We start from the raw sequence: 21536 nt of genomic DNA, 5'->3' as shown, positions 1-21536 counted from the left end.
CAGGATACCACAGATATACTTTTTTCCAGGTGAGATGATACCTCTTGGACTAATAAATCCTGAATTTCATTTAGATGCCAGACTTTCATGATCTTGAACGCTGAAATTCATTTAATTGAATACGTCAGTGAAAACTACTCTGATGGGTAAAGATTAGACCATTTACATTTGTACTGAATCAATGACGTGTTTTACTTGTTGGATGTACGGTCATACAAGACTGTCATGAGCAACAAATGTTGTGGCTGATAATAATAATAAAGTTGAGAGCGCATTATTTATTTTAGAAAATTGTCTGATGCTATGTCACAGTGTCCTCAGGAGAATATTGTTGTGAGAATTTAACAGTACGTTAGATCCTGACTTGGACAGAAATCATGATGAACATCATCCAAGTTCTGCAGAAACATAATTATTATAATAATAATTATTATTATTAATTATCATGGTTTTGTTGATTTATGTACAGAGAGTCATCCATGGGTTAAACAATACAGCTGGTTAAAAAACAACTCAAATCCTCTGTCTTCTATGAGGACCTCTACTGCACTGAACAATGTGATGAAACCGCAATAGAAAAAGTTCTGTTCAGGGAGTGAGTCCTGGAAAGTCACCAGGCTTAAACATGTCATGTCTTTAAGAAGACAATTGCTCTCTCTCTCTCTCTGCCAGATGGAAGGGCAGGTTGGGGCGATGCGTGTGTTGGTGACGGGTGGCAGCGGGCTGGTCGGGCAAGCGATCAAGCGGGTGCTTAAGGAGGAGGGTGAAGCAAGAGAAGGAGAGGAGTGGATATTCCTGTCATCCAAAGATGCCAATCTCATGTAAGACCTTCAGTAATAAACACACCCACAGATGTAGAAATCTTCATCATTATTATCTCATTCATTCTCTGTTGATTCTGATGTTCTTGTAATTGTTGTGTTGACTTCAGAAACGCTGAAGAGACTAAAGCAATATTTCAGAAGCATCGTCCGACACACGTCATTCATTTGGCCGCTATGGTGGGTGGAGTCTACAAACACTTAAGACAGAAACTGGACTTCTGGGTAATTATTATTATTAACTTTAATCTGACTTTATGTCTTTAAAACAGGGCAGTACAGTTGAACTGTATATTCACTCCACGTCTTTCTTCATTTCAGAGAAGTAACATTCACATCAATGACAACGTCCTGCAGGCGTCTCATGAGGTCGGGGTGGTGAAGGTGGTGTCCTGTCTGTCCACATGTATCTTCCCTGATAAAACAACTTATCCCATCGATGAGACTATGGTACGCACACACACACACACACACACACACACACACACACTTTCTCTTGTTCTGTATGTGGATTCTCTTTTCAGCTCCATTACATTTCCATACAGCAAGGCAAACAATGTATTGTTGTACATTATGAAAGATGTATGGGATAATCTATGGCTAGCCTGTTAGCCATTTTTTGTATATTTTCTTCATTTTATCGATAATAATGCCTGTACGATCTGATATATGTCATGTGAAAATGTGCAAGAGCGAGTTGGCGAATGGCGGATTCTGAACAGAGCTGCGTGTAAATAAAGCACAGACCTCACAACATATTTCTACATTTATATTTATTAATTTGCAGACTAAATGTAAATGTCAAGTCAAGTCAATTTATTTATAAAGCACAACTTTAATACAACCATCGTTTATCCAATATTATATATATATATACATATATATACATATATATATATTATAATTAAAGTTTAGATGAAAAGCATCAGAGATTTTCAAATTTGATCTGAAAGTAAAGTTGGAGGTCATCGGCCTGGCAATGATAGTTAATATTATATTCTGAAGAATGAAGCCTAGGGAAAGCATATAGAGTGAGAACAGTAAAGGGCCAAGAATAGAACCCTGAGGAACACCATAAGGGAGGACGCAGACGGTGAGGCAAATAACCTGATATTAACTGAAAAAGTCTACCCTTTAAATAAGAGGTGAACCACTGTAATGGCGTGCCTTGAATACCTACTACACATTTGAGTCAATTCAAGAGAATGTCATGTTCAATAGTGTCGACGGCTGCACTGAAAATGTAAATGTAGAAATATTTTGTTGATATTTTGTCTTGTATTCATATACAGTCTCTCTCTCTCTCTCTCTCTCTCTCTCTCTCTCTGTCTCTCTCTCTCTCTCTCTCTCTCTCTCTCTCTCTCTCCTCTCTCCGTCTGTCTGTCTCTCTCTCTCTCTCTCTCTCTCTCTCTCTCTGTCTCTCTCTCTCTCTGTCTCTCTCTCTCTCTCTCTCTCTCTCTCTCTCTCTCTGTCTCTCTCTCTCTCTCTCTCTGTCTCTCTCTCTCTCTCTCTCTCACTCTCTCTCTCTCTCTCTCTCTCTCTCTCTCTCTGTCTGTCTGTCTCAGATCCACAACGGTCCTCTCATGAGTCTAATTTTGGTTATGGGTACGCCAAACGCATGATTGACATCCACAACAGGTTTGTTTTCTCACTCTCTCTCCATCACGTGTGCACACTGAAAACCCAAATGCTCAAAATAATCACAAAGATAAGTACTATAAACTTAATTTTATAAAAAAAATTCTACATAAGCAATTTTAAAAGTTTTACTTTTGAGCCAAGTAAAATTATTGTTATTTTACTTTAAGCTTTGACTAGAATAAAAGAATTAGCTCCTTGTGGTAGTTGTGCCAGTTCTGGGATCAGTCTCTTCTTATGTTAGGTGCATAAGTCAATGTGTTTGATTATGGATATTTTGAGTGTAGGTAATATGTAAAATATAGAAACTGAATAAAGTTAAGTCAATTCTGTGTATTTATTTTTATGTTCCGTCTACTTACTTTTATGAGAATGAATGAAATAGTTGAGTCACACTTGCTAAGACTTATCAAGAACTTTATTTAACAGCAATCAAAATCTGAAAGTTCTGCTTCCTTAAACCAATAATGTGTTGCATTAATTTGTAATGAGAATTTCCAATTTATCAGGGATTACAGTGCAAGCATATTAGTGATATGATAGGAGAAATAAACGTGTTTGTGTTTTAGGGCGTGTTTTCAGCAGTACGGGCGACGGTACACCGCTGGGATCCCGACCAACATATTCGGACCTCACGACAGCTTCAACATTGAAGACGGTCACGTTCTTCCCGGACTGATTCACAAGACATACCTGGCAAAGAGTAAGACACGTTCACTTGAGATTCACTCACATGAAGAGAATTTCATCTGATCCACATGCGTGTTGTGTGTAGAGGAAGGGAAAGCGCTGGAGGTTTGGGGCTCCGGTCGTCCACTGCGGCAGTTCATCTATTCTCTGGATCTGGCTCGTCTGTTTCTCTGGGTTCTGAGGGAATATGATGAGGTGGATCCCATCATACTGTCAGGTACTCGCTCTGACCGACACAACTCATCTTTGATTTGTCATGTCATGTCGTTCATCTTCATCTCTCTGTTCATGTCTCCAGTGGGCGAAGAGGACGAGGTGTCCATCAAAGATGCTGCAGAGGCTGTGGTCGAAGCGTTTGGCTTCCAGAATGGTGTCGTTGTATCCTTTAAAACACTGATGATGTCACCGCTTAACTTTCCTCTTGTGATGTCTGTGGGTCTTATTGTCATGATCATAATTATTATTATTGTACAGTAATTCTTAACTCCTCACTGTCAGTATGACACCAGTAAAACAGACGGTCAGTTCAAGAAAACCGCCAGTAATGCCAAGCTACGCAAATATCTGCCAGACTTCAAGTTTACACCGTTTAAAACAGGTGAACACACACACACACACACACACACACACAACATGAAAGCTTTTATTCTGTTGTCACACGTGTCATCTGTATGAATGTGACACTCAAACTCACAATGAATTCACAATGAAAGAAGATCCTGTAATGAGAAATATGTTTTATATGTGATGTGTTTGTGTCAACATCTCTTATTTTCCAGCCATCAAGGAGACGTGTGATTGGTTTGAGGCCAATTATGACATCGCCAGGAAATGAAGAATCATTGGCTGTCTTGAAACTGTTCAACTATGCTGGACACGACTGATAAAACATAAACAGGACTTGTTCGTTTTTACAAAGAAGAATCTTATAAACACTGAATCTTATAAACACAGAATCATATAAACTTGTCTCATGATTATTAATAAACACTATATTTGATCTGTTTTACTGTTTTCTCAGGTTCTAGTGATTCATATATTTTAATGGCAGAAATGTACTTTCTGGTGAACTGTCCCTTTAATGTGCTGATGGTGTTATTGTCAACTCATCAAATTTGTGGAAACAGGTTTATAAATCTATAAACTATTTATATTTGACATAATGTTTGTTTATAAATAGGTGAAATATTGTTTTAATCAGGGATGTGCACAGGGGCTCAAGTGGCACTTCTCATATATGTTTTCATTTCTTCTCAACAAAATGTTAAATATATGAAACTATTTTTAAATCCCTCACACAATTGTTTCAGGTCGTTTCATTTTTCTACAGTTCACATAGAGACCATGATCTTCTTTAGAATTCACTCATTTTATCACAAGACAAGAACAAAGGAAACTGAGCCACAATGTGTATGTTTGCTATGCTAATGTTTCAAGTTTTTATTTTGAATAAATGACCGCACAAAGGAAAAGTACATATTTTCACTAATAATGAGTTTATTCTGCAAATGTTATTATGTTAGTGGTGATGGGACACAAACAAACCTTCACACTAACCTGAAAATGTTACATTGAGGAAACCATGTCTGTCCCTTTTCAAATAAACCAATAAATCAAACAATGTAAGTTTGATATTTGTATTTCTTTATTTGTATTTCTTTGACATTCTTCCAGTCCAGCAGGTGTCAGTGTGTGTGCAGTAGTGTCATGTGAGTAACAGCAGAAGAACATCCGGTCCAGTGAACATCTGAGTCGGTCACTACACGAATGATGAATGTATCTCATCAGATAAATGATTCACAGATGATTCAACATGTAAGAGGATGTTGTGATAGAATATGCTGTGCAGGAGTGTCTGTATGTCTGTGTTTATGCTTGATTTTGGGTTCAGGATCAGACTGAAGTGTCATCTGAGATGAAGATCGGATTCATTGGTGCGGGGAATATGGCGTTTGGAATCGCTCAGGGGATCCTGACATCAGGTGCAGACTCTTATCTTGAAATACGTTCATTTTTATGGAATACAAACACGAGGTTAATATTCCTGTTATATTCATACAGATAATGAAAATGTCAAAACTGTATATATTCATGGTGTGTATATAAGAATATTAGTTGTTTTTTGCTATACATACTTTTATAATTGTATTGTTATGTGTAGTTTGGATGTTCGTACTTAATAAATCTGATTGTGGAAAAATGAATTGTGAATAGAGTATAATTGTATTCTTTTTCAATTATAGAACATTGTGTCGGTCTGTGTATTGTTGACCACGTGCTTGTTGTTGTGTGTTTTGCTGTAGGGAAGGTTTCACCCACTAATATGATTGTTAGTGCTCCATCTATGAATAACCTTCCTCGCTTTCAGGTGTGTCCTGTACATGTTTTATTTGTGTGTGCGTCTCTTTGGACCTCACTGCTTCATTCTTATTTCACACCGTGAGAGCACTGACCCGCTGTCATTTCAACAGGAGAGAGGTGTTGCTATAACTCAAGTGAACGAAGAGGTTGTAAAGAAGTCTGTCGTGGTTTTCCTTGCCGTCAAACCTCACCTCATTCAAAAGGTCCTGTGTGGAATCTCGCACTTTGTAACCCAGCAACACATCATCGTTTCCATGGCAGCCGGAGTCACTATAGCAACACTCGAGGAGGTCAGCATTCTTGTACCATTTATCATGAAATGATTCTGCGATGCTTTGGGTTGGATCGAAATTCGGTTATCTGCTCAAATTGCTGGCTCTCATTGGTTTCGTGTATCTTCTCTTTTCTGTTGTTTTGATAGCTGCTGCCCGCTAAAACCCGCGTGGTTCGCATGATGCCAAATCTTCCCTGTGTGCTGATGGAAGGAGCTCTGATCCTCACCTCTGGCTCGAGTGCAGGAGAGGAGGAGGAGACTATACTGAAGAACCTCCTCAGCTCGTGCGGATTGGTGGAGGCGGGGCCTGAGCACTGGATCGACGCCCACACAGGCTTGAGTGGCAGCGGTGTTGCGTTTGTGAGTTCTTAAACTTTATTTTTAAACTCGCTAAAATAACCAAATGTAATCCGCGCGTGGTTGGTATTATCTAAAAAACAAAGTCTAAATGGAGGCTGTGCTGGACGCTGAAAATGACGCAGTGTATAGTATTATAAGCTTGTAAACTATATTAAATGTGAAAACAGGTGAGAAAGTCATGTAGCGTACTGGTAACTGATTGAAGGATGATAACGGAAAGCTCGGATCTGTCTCGCAGGTGTATGTGTTTGCGGAAGCGCTGGCAGAAGGGGCTGTTAAAATGGGCATGCCGGGCGCTTTGGCTCAACGTATTGCGGCACAAACGATACTGGTAGGTTCACATGCGCATCTATGTTCCAGAATACTTGAATTCAAATCATGAGCTCTGAATCCTGCTGGTAGGGAGCTGGAGTGTTACTGCGTGATACCGGGAAGTTGCCAGCACAGCTGAAAGGTGAGGTGTGCACACCTGGAGGAACCACGATACACGGCCTCCACGCGCTGGAGAGGGGCGGCATGAGAGCGGCTGTCATGGGAGCCGTGGAGGCGGCTACTGAAAGAGCAAGAGAACTCGGGAGAAAATAGATAAGGAATAATTTAGGAAAGATTTATTTATAGCTTCTTTCTTTACAAATGAACTTCATTTACTGTAATGATTGATCTACTGAGGCTCATCAAAGCCTTAGAATACAAACATGTGGAATTGCTCAGGAGTGAGTGTGCTTTATGCCAGCTAGAATACACAACGTCTTAATGGAACAATGTAAATATTGACATACGAAAGCCATGTTGGCTTTTACCAACTTTGTTAAGTTTTACATGTTTAATATTCTGTTATTTTATTACTATGGTTCTTGACAAACCATTGAAATTCTGAAACAACAAGTGTTTAGACTGGGAATCGATGCATTCTTCATAATAGCTGTTACTTGAATAATTTGAAGAAAATGTTCAACACAATAGGTAAACAGTTCATTTAAATAAAAATGTTTATAGCAAGATGTTGTTTGGTGTATTTATTACACGTACTATGATGTTACGTCATCATCATTTTGATTTTTCCGTCGGATTGACATGATTTACTGTAAAGCTGCTTTGAAACAATATGTTGTAAAAGTGCCACACAAATGAAGTGGATTTGCCAGTCACAGACTGTTCAGGCCAAAATAGATCATCATTATCACCTATTATTGGAAATGCTGGACTGAGACGTTTAAAGAAATCTAGAATCACATCAATTCTAATAAATGTATTGGTTATAGTGGAAATTGCATTGGTTTTAATGAAGACTATAATGCGTGTCTCTACTGGTAGTGTGTTGAGTTATATTTTAAAACGTAATTGTTTATGCCCCAAAAAAGGTTAAAGAAAACATGAAAAAAACAAATGATCATTTCTCAATATAAATTTTGAATGATGTCATTCTGTATTCCATTGAGCAAAGAAATGACGGTGAAATGAAATTACCAGTTAAACCAAGAGACTTTGCGCAATTTTTCTTGATTCGATTGCGAAGACTGTGGTGTTTCTTTTAAGAAGTTTTAGTTAAAGGTTTTAGTTCAATTGTACTTACATTGGTAATGTTAATATTTTAAAACAAAAATGCAGTTATTATTGTATAAGAACTGCCTTGTGTTCAGTTTCCTTTCCTGCAGCAAGATTTATATTTGGTGATATAAACTGGAAGGAAACATGGAAAATACAGTATAGATTTTGTGTCGGTAATAAAATTAAGTCGATATACTATAAAGTTTTGCATGGAATTATCCTGTTAAGTTTGTTTTAGAAAAGTTTAAACTTGGCATTTCATATACATGTGAATGTTGTGGGATGGATAAAGAAGCTAGTTTACGTTTGTTTTACCATTTTATCCATAAAAGATTATTTTGGAAAGAAAATGGGGAAGTACGTTGGATATTAGTGTTTTTGATGTATTTTCTTATTTTGGAAATTATAATTTGCAAAGTAACGAACAATACATTAAAGAGTTATATATTATATTAGGTAAATATCATATACATACCTTATTTAAACCAAACATTTCACATTTGATCTGTGATTTTAAAATATATGTCATGACAAAGCTCCGAAAACAAGTAATAGTTTAAAAGCACTTAACTTTATTTAGTATTTTTAATCTTTTCTTTTATTCTCTGTTAATGTGATGTATCATGGTACAGTATATTGTGTTTGTGGCAATAATAAAAAAGACGCTGGAATGTACCACTTTGTAAAAGAGTTAAATACACACAAATACACCTTTAGTGCATAATATGTGCTTAGTATATATTTACACACGTCCAGACCAGTAAGTCGTAATAAAAACAACTTTAGTCACTTTACTGTTCGCTGTGTAGTTTTATACCCGGTGTTGATGTACGTGCCCCCCCCCGCCTGTGCGCGTGAATGGTTCGCTCGAGACATGCTCGTCCTTTCTGTTTCCACGAGCTCGCGGAGAGCAGCGGCGTTTCGTACAAGACCAACATAAACATTTAAAGTGAGTATCAGACTTAAATATCAAGCTTCTGTCTAATTTACTACCAGCAGAGGTGCTGACGGGGCAATAATGATGTGATGTGTCACTTAAATACATTGTGTTTCTTCAGAAGCCGGTAGGTTCCGCCATCTATGAATGGATGTATATACCTCGCATGACAGTGGCATCGATATACACGTGTTTCGGTGTATTAGTACTCGGTAGATGTGTGGTTTGAGTCGGGCATGTGCGGAAGTGTAGCAGATTATCACGCGTAATGACGCATTTTTATTTTAACCAAATTCATGCGGTGACATTTAAGTATCGCGAGATCAAACTGATGCCGATGCTTTTGAATCGCTCTCGCGATACTACAGTCTGCGCAGGTCATACGTATCTATTGTCACGGTGAGATCAGGAGAAATCAGTGTTTATTACAGGTCAACGGATTTCGAAGTACTCCTCTAAATAACAACATAAATGTTGACGTTTTAAAGCAATGTTTAAAGTCCCAGTGAAATAAAAAATGACAATTACTGTTTTTCATGTCATATTGCAGCGTTTATTGTAAATAGCCTACCAATGTTGGTCATTCTCTTTTTTTAATTCATGCGCCCTCATAATCCTCATTTAATATCTGAAAATGCACATCCGCCTTCTCAAACGACAAGGGCTTTTGCGGAGCATCGACTTGGGCGGAGCTTCCCTTAACTCCTCCCCTTCTGCAAGTTCCATTACAAAATGCAACGGCTGTTTTTATACATCCAATCAAATCGCAGTGAAAAAATCAAACCACGCCCTCTATATAGGGTATGTGCACACGGGATGATGATGTACTTCCGGTTAAATCGCTGCCCGCTAGGTCCCTACCGCTCTCATAACACCAAGATGATTTGTCACCTTCAAGTGATAACAATGCGTTTAGTCAAATTTGGGCGGACCAACAACAGCAATACAGGTGAGCATTGTTAAGTGCCTCTGTGATCATGTCTCTAGTAAGTGCACAAGTTCACTTTGCATATTTTCGTTGATGTACCCTGAAACGGATATCTTCAGGATTTGATTACAGTAAAAACTAAAACAGTAAGAATGAGATTTGTTTGATTTCACTTCCCATAGCCTCATTTAAATAAAATTATATGAAGCATATAGTGAAAAAGACAATAATGGTCATTTTAACAAAGTAATGGCGACGTAAATCGTAATGTAGTTTTGTAAGAATGGCAATCCGGCGCTTAAAAGAGTATCCCATAGCAGTTCTTTTAGGCAACAGAATCACGCAGGGTCATAAAGGGGACTGATTTTGAGAGGAGACTCGATTTGTCATGACATGCTTTCACTCGGAAATGTGTCAGACGATCGCAACTTCCGGTTCATGGGGACTTTAAATAATGTAATGTCAAATTATTTCCATATGTCACAGTTTACCATCATATTTGCAAGCTTGGCGTAGACAGTGATTTATGATTTTGATATTAAATGAATTGTTTATGTACCATATATGTATGCTTTAATCATTTAAAAGCTAATTTCATGGTGAGATTAGTCGAATAAAACGGCAGTCTGTGTGTGTGTGTGTGTGTTTTGGGATTTTCGTGTTGTTTTTGGACGTGTGCTATATAAATATAATTGTGTTCCTTGATGTACATTTACATGTATTCATTTGGCAGACGCTTTTATCCAAAGCGACTTACATTTCATTATCCTATACATTTGTTTCTAAGATCGAACCCCTGACATTGACGTTTTTAGCGCCACGCTCTTTCCACTGAGCTACAGGAAAGCATGCACCTTTCAATGTGTTTTAAATACAGTTGTGCTTTTATAATTTTCAGTACTAAGGTATACAAAAAAGTGCCTTGCCATAACCATCTGATACCATTGTTTACTATGGCACTGCGACAGCGCGTCTGGATTTAACTGACCGTGTTCTCTCAGTTGCTTTTCTTTTCTTTCGAGCGCTCCTGCAGTATATTAATGTTTATAACCCCAGCAGTATTCACGTTTTCTAATTGCACGTTCTGGTTTCTCGCTCGCCTTTGACCGGATGAGAAGAACGAGTTAAACTACACCCTGTTTATTTAGTAGATTTTCTGTTTGCTACTGAAGGTGAGTTACAGCTTGTCATGCATGCTGCATGTGTTTGTGTTTTAGATTTGTGTGTGTTTGTGTTTCATCCGTTCTTTATTGTATTGTACATGGTACTTATATTTCTGTTCTTTTTTTTGGTAGATGTTCATTCGTCATGGTAATGCGTGGTGCATTTAATGTTAGAACAATTACAGTGTTGTTTTTGTGTGAATGTGTTCATGTGGCGTCTTGCTGTCTTTTAAAGGTGAAGAGTGTCAGTGTTGGGCCACGTGTAGCATCGTACAGAGTTGTAAACAATCTGTTTGGTGTCTTGTTAACATGATCTGACGCCACAATAGTGATTTGAAGTCGATTGTGTTGACTTGAAAAACACATCTCTGTTCAGATGTTGAAAAATGACACACCTCACCTTTAATGTAATAATAACCAACATGTGTGTTATTAATTCTCTAGTTCCCTGTCGCTCTCCTTGTCTTCTCTGTTTATTTACCCTCCTCTACTTCTGTCTTTCTGGACACAAGAAAATGCGTCAAAGAGGCTCCCGGAATTCTGCTTCCAATCGGTCCAATTCAACCGAAGGCCAGTCGGGTGCCGGCTGTTTGGCCAAAGCAGTCCTGCAGGGTCTACAGTCAGAATGTACCGTCGTGTGGTTCGACCGTGCCGCGTTCGAGCGAGCCGAAAGCTTGTACCACATCCGACTGCTGAAGCGTCAAAATGGCAGCATGGCTCCAGCCAGCTCTTCCCCCCAAAACCAAGTCGCCTGTCACCATGGAGACCAAGAGGTCGATCAGGCCGTTTGTGTCAATAAAGCCAACTCGGACCACGCTGAGAGTCATTTTGCAAATCGCTCTCCAGATCAACCGATCGCTCCGAGATCTCTTCCGCTGCACCCTTCCCAGCCTCCGTGCGATGAGGGCTACCAATCCCAAACCCCGACCCCTCCCACACCCGCTTCAAGACCAATCAATGGTCCCTCATCGTCCCTCATGGGGGTGTGGCTACAGAAGCCGCTTTATGACAAAGCCGAGACGTCTTATTACCAGAACCTGTACGCCTCTAACGTCCCAAAGCCGGAAAACAACAACAAACGGTCCAACTCCAAACGGCGGAACGGTGCCGTCGCCAAGAAGGCGAAGTCTGCTGTTTGCAACCAGCCGAATTGCGATGACATCACCACCAGGAACAGAGGAGCTCAATATAATTTACTGCATGCGGACAGTGAAAGGGTGTGGCTAGACCGGGGTTGCTATGCCGAGGCGGAGACTAGGTTCTACGATGGAGCTGCGGCCCGAACCGTCAAAATGTCTAGAAACGATTCTAGCCAGTCTCGCAAGAAGTATGACTCGAGAAAAACTCCACACACTTTCCCTACACACCTTTAGTTTGTTTAGTAACCTTACGTGTGTTTGACGTCATGCCGGTTTGTGTGACATCATCACAGATGTGGCATCAAACACACCTGCTTTGTTTTTTCTCACACTTGGTCACCCATTGCATTCATACACGGCTGACAGTCGTACGACTTTCATTCAGTTCTGTTCATCTCATATGTGGTTTTATTCATTGTTTTTCATCTTTGAAATATCTCATTTTTGTTTGTTTGAATTCATTCTACTGTATGTGTTTTGTTCTTCTGATTTGCTTGTTTAGTTTTTTCTTGTCATTTTGTTGTGTTGATGTCATGGCTATACATCAGTGTTAGGGAGCATCACATTCGTTTTGTTTCTCATGAGTGTGCCAGTAGCATCAAGAATGTAGAATTTCAAACATGATGTTTCATACCAGTTGTAAATGATTGTTTATATGAGTCAGACAACTTTGAGTTTGCGTTACAGATTGTGTATTTGTACTTTTGCAGAATGTCTGTGTTGGACTGTTTGGCACAGGAGAGGATATGGTTCGATAAGCCCCGTTACGATGAAGCTGAGCGTCAGTTTTACGAGCGGGTCAATGGACCCACACAATCCAAACAGGTGTGAAATCCCACAATGCAATGTGTTCTGACTTGTGTCATTTTACATTATTTTATCAGATATTTTACGAAAAAAATTGGATGAAAAATAATGTAAATTGTCTTTCTTTGTGTCGTGTCACAGGACACTGGAGCTAACACTATTCTTCAGGACATCGCCAGGGCACGAGAGAACATCCAGAAATCTCTGGCCGGGGTAAGTCGAACTCTTTTACTTGCCGTCTACTGCCCCACAATGCACACAAAGTTCAATAGAGATATTTTGCTTTTTAATGTTAGTCGACTTTCAAGGGAGCACACTTGGGATGCACTAAAATGCTGCATACGTAGGAAGCCCACTAGGTTTCCATTCAAACTCACAGTCTGCATGTCGTCTGCGTACTCTTCCTCGCTGTTTCTCGACCTTCATCTGCTTTTTCCTAAAAAAATCTCTCCTTCAGCTGAAGACAACCTTGAAGCCAAATAGAGGCTCCTCCCGTAAAAAATCAAACCCCTCCCACAGCTTCTCTCCTGTAAGTGTGTGTGTGTGAACACACGTCACAGCAGCTCATTTCACAGCAGGTGTCATGTGTGCATGTTACAGTGTTAAGAATGAAGTATGCATGCAGAATAGTGTGGACGCTTCTCTTCTACTTCCTGTCTTATCGGCCTGCTCTGTGATAACAAATCAATAAGCCGATAGAATTTGTCTAGATGTTTTTCTTTTAGTCTCTTCATGTTCTCAAAGTGTGTGTCGTGTTTTCTGTAATGTTGTCCGAAGAGTGTTTGTGTTATTTGTTCTGTTTGTAGTGTTTGTGTTAGTTTTGGAGTGTGGCAGAGCGGGGGCTGATGGGAAGTTTGACCTTTAGTGTGTCTGTGTTTAGAGCGGAGGTCCCAGCGCTGCCGATTATGGAGAACTCACAGCAAGCTTGAAGAGTTTGGAACTGGAGAACCAGAGTCTTCACAAAGGTGTGTGATGCTAGCAATGCCAAGGTCATGGGTTCGATCCCAGGGATGGCACATACTCAGTAAAAAATGTATAGTTTAATGCTATACGTCCGGCAAATCCATTAATGTAATGTAAAATAAATTCTAGAAATTATTTGTATTGAACCTCAGGGTGAACTGAAATGAAGTAGTAAAAGTGGTGATGTAACGGTTCACTCAGCTCAGATTCACGATGCTAATCTCACGATACGGTTTATTCATGGTTTCTTTTTTAGGAAATGTCAAATAACAAAACTAAACTGCAATTTTAAAACAAATTCCAAATCAAATAAAAGACTAATAATGAAAAAATCTCTTTTACCAGACTAAGAGGCCGTTTACACGGGACCGTTTTAACTGAAAACGCTTAACAATGTTTGAGTTTTGACGGTCCATTAACATGGAAACTGTGTTTTAGGGGGTTGAACACGCTAATTTTGAAAACTGGTGTCAAAGTGCTACTTTTTGAAAACGCCACCGTTTTCATTTCCATGTAAATTGCAAGACTGAACTTTCTGACGTCACAAGCATTCGTATTATCGCACGAGTATAGGCAAAACAATATGCGACTTCCTGTACTGTGAGCTCTCGCTGCTCCACTATGTATTAGAATCCAGCAAAATGTGGATTTGCTGCTCCGATAAGATCAGCGGAGACACACTATTAACATTCGCCAGACTTAAAACACAAATATACGGTATTAAAAAGCACTTTTGGCTAATAACTGTGCATGTGTATGTGTCAAGTCCTGTTTCTTTACACAACAACATCGCCACCCACTGGCCTGGCATGCATATTACAGCATGTTTATCCGTTTTCCTGGATCCGTGTACAGTAAATGCAGGCTGTAAAGGAAAAACCTTTTAAGCTTTTCATCGTGTAAACGTGGCCTAAGACATTTTGCTGAATTTTCTCTGATTCTTTTTTACATTTCAGAAATATCAGCTCATCCACATTTTCCTAGTTTGCAGTAAACACAGCGTCCCCTGCTGTTCGAAACATGTACTGCGATTCAAATAGCATCTCAACCGGTTTGAATCCTCACATATTACAATCGATTACATCCGGCTCACGGTGAATTGTTACATCCCTTAGTAATAGGCTACATTAATGCTGTGTGTATGATATTATGATCATCAACTGTGTCAATGAGCGTTCTCTTGTGCATATTATTCCCTTACGTTACTCCACATTTGATCAGCTGATGTAGCGCCAATCAGAGTTTGGTGTATGTGTATATGAATTTGAGACATTGTCAATATGCAACCTTCCTTTTCACATGAGCAGTGATGTTTCTATCAGGTCATGTGAAGGTTGTTATTGCTCTCTTTGTGTCAGTGGTGGACGATCTGCGTTCTGCTCTCAGTAAAATGGAGAGCCGCGTGTCAGCCCTGGAGAAGAGAACCACGACCCCCGCTGTTAACGGAACCGCTGCTGTTCATAAATCCAATCCAGCTCCTCAGAAAGCCATCTCTGCTTCGGTGAAAGAGGACGATGATGATGATGATGACATCGATCTGTTTGGCAGTGATGAAGAGGTTGATGAAGAGGCTGAGAGGCTGAAAGAACAGCGGCTGCAGGAGTATGCGGCCAAAAAAGCCAAAAAACCTGCTCTCATTGCCAAATCCTCTATCCTGTTGGACGTCAAACCTGTACGTACCTGCACTGAAGAGTCACGTTTCCTTTATTAATCAAAGCACTTTTCATTAGTGTCGTCTTATTGTTGTTATACAGTCATTCATGATGATGTGGCTCAGATTAGATTTTATTTATGTTGTGTTTTCATGGCCAGTGGGACGACGAGACAGACATGTCAAAGCTGGAGGAGTGCGTGCGATCGGTGCAGTTGGATGGGCTGCTGTGGGGGGCGTCTAAACTCCTTCCTGTCGGTTACGGCATCAAGAAGCTGCAGATCAACTGCGTGGTGGAGGACGATAAAGTCGGCACAGACTTTCTAGAAGAGGAGATCACCAAGTTTGAGGACTACGTGAGTCACTTTCCACTTGAATTTGATGTTTAATATTTGATGCTGACGTGTTTGTGTATTTCTTGTTGACAGGTTCAGAGCGTGGACGTCGCTGCTTTCAACAAGATCTAACAAACCGCACGAGGACTATCACACACTACTGCTGCGGTTTATTTCAAAGCTTTGAATTTGTGTTATTTGTCTTGTGTTGTATGTTTATGTATTTGACATTGAGCACACATCAATAAATATCTGTGACCAGAATGACAAACAGCGTCTGATTAGTCTTGAGTCTTATAGTTCCCTTTTTACGCAAGGCGAGGAAAATAACGTCATCAGAATAGCACAGGCACTGCCGGAATTTTGTTACCTCGTGTTCAAAGTAAACGCAGGCAGCGCATGCGCATTCAACTTTTTGCAGTAACCACCGGGTAGCAAGAACATCACCAGCTTTTGATGACGGATAAATTACCATTTTGAATAGATACAATAATTGTATTTTGTCTCAGAAGAAATTGCCACCTAAAAGCACACACTGTATGTTCTTTTGAGGTTTTAACCCCTATAAAGGTGAATATATTATGTTCTGTTTCTCTTTTGGGGTTTTAGATAATCTGAGGTCAGAGATCCGGGCGAGTGGTTTAATTGTGTCATAATTAAAGCTTGATTTAACTGCTGTGGCCTATAAAAACATATTTGTGACCCTGGATCACAAAACCAGTGGAGCTCGAGAACATTTTATTAAAAGCCAATAATACATTTTTCTTTTATGCCAAAAAACAATATTTTGTACGATTCCTACCGTAAATATTTCAAAACGTTTATGTGTGTGAGTGAATGTGCTGCTAATGCCTCTGATTAACAACTTCAAAGGCGATTTTAATCAATATTTGGTTATTGTTTTATATTCCAGAATTTAAAACTGTCCGCCAGATATTGTCCTATAAGATAGATGGCATTTGTTTATTCAGCTTTCAGTTGATGAAAAAAATCTAAATTTCAACCCATAAAACTGGTTTAGGGTCACATTTCAGATAACATTGAAATAACAACTTCATTGTCTTGTGCATGGGAAGGGAAGGGTTAAGTTTACAGCACATCCCCCCTGTTTGACTCTGGGGGTCTGCCTGTCTTCATTCGACTCAGACGAACGACTCTTTTGACTCTACTTGTTCATTTGAGTCATTTGTTGAATGTGGTGCAACCGAGAAAATACACAAACCTGTTGTGGTTAAATATATGTTTTGTATAGCTTTAACATATATTACCTCATAGACTATAACGATTGTGTTCAAACCAAATGTAGTTTTCGTGTTTTGGTAAAGTCGTGTTACAGAAAAAAACCCTGAAGATAAAAAGAGCACAGAATGAAAGCAATTAGAAAAATATCAAATGCAATGGAAATAAATGTTTTATGATTTTTAATTGACTCTGATAAGATGTGAATCGTTGAACAAGAGTGACTCAGGAGTCGTGACTCAGTAAAGATTCACTTCACATCCACGCGCAGCTGTTCGTCGCGAGCTCTTATCTCCAGGTGTGTGTTTTGTGAGTGAAATCGTTTATAAAAGTGAGAGAAATTCATCTGATATTCAATGTTTCTTCATATTTTGTTATACGTTAGTTTTTGTTGTTTCACCTTCGTTTGCGTTTCATTTCAGAATAGTAAAAGTTGTTCTTATTTTCTTCAGCTCTGAAGTGCATTACGATCTTTAAAAGTGTTTCATTTCTTCGTGTATATGTATGAATGTATATGGGAGTTCGTTTTTGTCCTTATTTCTGTGTTTTTCTTGGTGTTTTGGATAGTTTGCACGGTCACAATCAGAAGTGTGTTGTGTTTGTGTCGGTGTTTGGTAAATATACATTTATTTTGTGACATTGTGTAATTCTCTCATAGATGTATGTGTGTGTGTGTATATATATATATATATATATATGTATATATACAGATACATCTATTTATGTGTGTGTGTGTTAACAGAAGTGTGTGTTTCATGTCTGGACTTGAATAAGATCAGCTCGACCCCCAAACCTGCAGTTAAAGTCTTTGTTTGAACTTTCTTTGAAGTGCACTTCATAGTGTGCACAACTATAATATAAGAGTATGTGATGAGCACTTGTCCAGGTCATTTCATCCTTATAAAAACTACAGGCTCACAGTTTTACCCATAATTATCCAAAGGAGTTTCTTTGAATGTCTAAACTTAAAGGGGAAGTTCACCCAAAAAACAAATGTGTGTGATGTGTTACTCGCTCACATGACATGAAACATGTTTAGAGAACTTCTGGCATCTTCTGAGCACAAATGAAGATATTTAGGAGACATCTGAGAGATTCACAGTCCTCCTCATAGACATCCTGGTGTCAGTTGTTGTCAAGGTCCAGAAAAGCACTGAAGTCATGTGACATCGGTCCATCCTAAATATCTTCATTTGTGCTCAGAAGATGCCAGAAGTTCTCTAAACATGTTTCATGTCATGTGGGCGAGTAACACATCACACACAGTTGGTTTTTGGGTGAACTTCCCCTTTAAGTTTTAGATGTTGTATATCTTAATTTTGTCTTCAGATTTTCGGGTTTAAAGATAAGACTTGGATGCTTTCTGGACAAGTTTTATGAGATTCACAAACGTCTAGATTTTGATTGTGAGTGAAAACATGTTTTCGTTGTGTGTAGTATGTCAGTCACACGGGCTCTGTTGTTGTTCGTGATGCTGTTTGTGACCGACCCTCTCAGTACATCACCAGAACAACACGAAGCTCTGAATCACACCGACACACACAACCTCATGGATCAGGTCAGTATCTCAGCATCTAAAACAGAAGATGTTTTTAAAGCCACAATACGTAATCATTTTGTTATGAAATATCCAAACATCACTTGCACAGTGCAATATATTTCATGCAGTTGTGTACTTGCATTATCCCGAATTTTCACAAGAATGTGCAAATCCAGAGAAATTCTTATTTAAACTAACTCTTGTCTCTCTTGTGTTTGTCTCATATCAGTGACTTAATATCCGCTGCTCCGCACGACCCTCAGTTTCCTCTTGTAGAAACTACGGCAACACACACATGCTTATAAAGCGTCTGTTGTTCTGTTATTATGGATCACGATTACTCTTTGGCGAGTAAAGGAAACACAAACAATCGTAAACGTAGTTTACTTTTTACACGACGACTGTGTGACTGTTTTAAACACCTTAAACTGTGTAGCATTACGCTACCGAATCAACTGACAAAGTCCAATATCATCTGCGGGCTAACGTAGCTTTACATTCCACGTTTCTTACAAGCAAATTCATTACGATGACATCAAAAAAAATTCATTCATTACCAGGTCCGTGAACATGATGGGCGATCTCCATACGCCTCTGGATGGTGAAAACCGCATGTCCCATAATTCCACTCTCCTACATAACATCATTTAGCTTCACCTTTTGTTCTTGCTTCGAAAGTGCACCATCTAGCGCTCCAATATTGTGGCTTTAAGTGTCTGTCACCCTTGAAAGTTTTTATATTGTGTGTTTATGTACAGAATGAAATGACAACCATTAGCAACTTCAGTCAGACGTCACAGAAGTCGCCGTCAACAGGTCACACACAGAATAATACACAATATTATCACGCTTTATCTCTCTCTGACCTCACCAATCGTTCACCCTATCTCAGGATTGGTTGCTGCTTGCCACGGTAACCAGGTTCAATCAGATGGTCAGAATTGCTCTTGTGCAGCAGGTCACAGTCAGAACGAGACGGACAAGTGTAAAGGTAAACACACACACACACACACACACAGTTGTTAGTCTAAATATATTTTGACTGAAAACTAAAAGCTTGTGTTGTGTCGGCAAAACATCTTTAGATATTGATGAATGTCAGCAGGGTGACCCTTGTGGTTACCATGCCAACTGCACAAACACACCCGGATCCTTCCTGTGCAGTTGTCTCCGTGGTTACCTGATGGGTCAGAAGGGATGTCAAGGTCTGCAGACGTGAATCACACACAAATGCTTGACGCTGTGCTGCATCATTGTCATTGTGTGTTGTTTGTGTAGACATAGATGAGTGTGTGTTAGCAGCAGTAACAGGCCTCCGGGCGTGTGGACGCAGGGCAGAGTGCACAAACACACCCGGATCTTTCATCTGTTCCTGTCCGGCCGGATACGTGCTGGCGCTGGACGGGCACAACTGCGTGGGTCTGTTTGGTGTTAGTGTGCGAGTGTTTAGTTATTGTGTGAATGTAAAATGGAGGTTGAACTGTCTCCTCTGTTTCTCCAGACGTGGACGAGTGTAATTTCGAGGAGAGCTGTCGACGGGAACTCGGGAACGTGTGTGTGAATACAGAAGGATCATACAAGTGTTCATGTCGACACGGATTCAATGAGGTAGAAGCCACTTGCGCAGGTAACCTCACAAACGTGCTTTACGAGCTGAACGTCCACTGACAAATAATGTCATTGTGAAAAAATCAATCTGTAATCTTTGAAGTAAAACACTTGTAAGGTTGTATTGTTACCATTCGCAAAATACCACAAAAACACGCATATCAACTCCAAATGTGTGATCGACTAAAACAAATCATATTGGAAAAAATATATAAAGTCGGCGCACCAAATCTCCAAAATGTTTCCAAATGTTTTGAGCACACATGCTCTTTTAGACTTTTTGTGTGTTTCGACCTATCATAGATGTCTGTTAACGTTAATATATAGTAAATGCTTTACCTACAAGAACCGACAATGGATCATATAGTTTTTGTCATGGATTCATGTTTATTAATTGTCAAAATAATGTTTCATTTTAGTTCAGTGTACATTAACTAATGTGAACACAAATAACTTTTGTTTTTAGAAAATAAAATCTTACATAAATAAATGCTGTAGTGGGTCTTGCCTATTGTTAGTTTATGTTAACTAATGTATTAACTCATTTATAACAAATACCGAACAAGCTTATTGTAAAGTTTCTTATTCTAAGGCTTTCCTGTAGCTCAGTTGTAAGAGCACAAGGTCACAAGTTCAATCCCAGATACTTTTAAAGAAAAAGTGAGTCAATAACAATGAGGAACACAGACGACTCATGTTAGGGAAGCAATAGTAAAATAATAAAAGTTTATTAAAAAAAAAAAATAACAACTTCTTTGCTAATTATTTTCGCAAAATTATAGATTATATGAAACTACTAGATAACCATTTTTCCCAAATGTCTTCATTAATTTCCCAAAAGAATCGGACAACACAATAAATCATGAAATGAATAGATTCAGACTTAAGGAGCATTCAGTCGTGTGTTTATTTTCTAACAGCACATCCTGTTGCCAAGTAAAGTATTCTGCTCTAAATCAATGTTTTACTTAATGAATCCCTTCAATCTGATTGGCTGTCTGTAATGTCACGCTTTGTTAACCGCTTCGGCTGCCGGTAACCAGTGTTGGGTAAATTACTCTGAAAAGTAATGAATTACTAGTTACTAATGACATATTCAATAGTGTAATTAGATTACTATACAAATGATTCTCTCCAAAAGTATTTCATTACTTATAACTTATTACTTTCTATATCCTATCAAGCTTGATAAGTTAACTAGAAATATGAAAGGAAAGACATGAAACGGCTCATTCAGTTCATTCAAATAAATAATATAAAACTACCTGAAGTAATATTATTAACTATTACAAATGTGAGAATTATACATTAAAGCACAGATCTTAAAGTTAGACTTTATTTTGATGTCAATTCCACTATAGTACACACACACACACATATTAAACAAAAGTATTTACTTTAATTACATCAGAAGATGTAATTAAATTAAAGAAGTTAAGTAATCCCTCTCTCTCTCTCTCTCTCTCTCTCTCTCTCTCTCTCTCTCTCTCTCTCTCCCTCCCTCCCTCTCCCTCCCTCCCTCTCCCTCCCTCCC

At 39.0% G+C, this 21536-nt stretch overlaps 4 protein-coding genes across 9 annotated transcripts in view; all 4 read left to right on the top strand.

Annotated features, from left to right (window-relative positions):
• Nucleotides 1–672: 672 nt before the first annotated feature.
• On the top strand, nt 673–4747 carry LOC306904823 (GDP-L-fucose synthase-like; the record flags this gene model as incomplete). The annotated part of the gene is given in 10 exon segments (XM_079474956.1): nt 673–821; nt 932–1046; nt 1143–1271; nt 2387–2399; nt 2402–2459; nt 3029–3162; nt 3235–3366; nt 3448–3527; nt 3648–3747; nt 3929–4747. Coding segments are annotated over 10 exon segments (966 nt in total). The 3' UTR covers nt 3985–4747.
• A 94-nt stretch (nt 4748–4841) lies between these two features.
• On the top strand, nt 4842–7141 carry pycr3 (pyrroline-5-carboxylate reductase 3). Of its 2 annotated transcripts, none has more exons than XM_079473957.1 (7): nt 4842–4964; nt 5041–5131; nt 5453–5517; nt 5621–5800; nt 5932–6144; nt 6383–6475; nt 6547–7141. In XM_079473957.1, the coding sequence occupies exons 1-7, from the start codon at nt 4917–4919 to the stop codon at nt 6727–6729; spliced, it is 873 nt and encodes a 290-aa protein (XP_079330083.1). In that variant the 5' UTR covers nt 4842–4916; the 3' UTR covers nt 6730–7141. The 2 variants fall into 2 exon arrangements, with proteins under 2 accessions (XP_079330083.1, XP_079330084.1); XM_079473958.1 differs by having other exon boundaries at nt 4935–4964; nt 5458–5517.
• Nucleotides 7142–8459: 1318 nt separating this feature from the next.
• On the top strand, nt 8460–15891 carry eef1db (eukaryotic translation elongation factor 1 delta b (guanine nucleotide exchange protein)). Of its 5 annotated transcripts, XM_079474271.1 has the most exons (10): nt 8543–8641; nt 10676–10729; nt 11233–12047; nt 12570–12684; nt 12808–12879; nt 13124–13195; nt 13547–13631; nt 14988–15301; nt 15442–15636; nt 15709–15880. In XM_079474271.1, exons 3-10 carry the CDS (start codon nt 11236–11238, stop codon nt 15745–15747), a joined length of 1704 nt encoding a protein of 567 aa, XP_079330397.1. In that variant the 5' UTR covers nt 8543–8641; nt 10676–10729; nt 11233–11235; the 3' UTR covers nt 15748–15880. The 5 variants fall into 5 exon arrangements, with proteins under 5 accessions (XP_079330395.1, XP_079330397.1, XP_079330393.1 ...); XM_079474267.1 differs by lacking the exon at nt 13124–13195 and having other exon boundaries at nt 15709–15891; XM_079474270.1 differs by lacking the exons at nt 11233–12047; nt 13124–13195 and having other exon boundaries at nt 8576–8641; nt 15709–15891.
• A 2434-nt stretch (nt 15892–18325) lies between these two features.
• The window catches only part of LOC306904545 (uncharacterized protein), a gene marked incomplete at its 5' end in the record, with an annotated part of 7610 nt that continues 4399 nt past the window's right edge, over nt 18326–21536 (top strand). Inside the window, 6 exon segments of the mRNA XM_079474534.1 lie at nt 18326–18412; nt 19153–19210; nt 19287–19385; nt 19480–19599; nt 19673–19813; nt 19896–20021. Coding sequence (XP_079330660.1) covers nt 18326–18412; nt 19153–19210; nt 19287–19385; nt 19480–19599; nt 19673–19813; nt 19896–20021 — 631 coding nt within the window.

The sequence above is a fragment of the Barbatula barbatula genome (assembly GCF_947034865.1).
Source record: "Barbatula barbatula genome assembly, chromosome: 15".
Lineage (NCBI taxonomy): Eukaryota > Metazoa > Chordata > Actinopteri > Cypriniformes > Nemacheilidae > Barbatula > Barbatula barbatula.
Note: the sequence above shows the minus strand (reverse complement) of the source record. Positions and strands in the feature narration are given on the sequence as shown.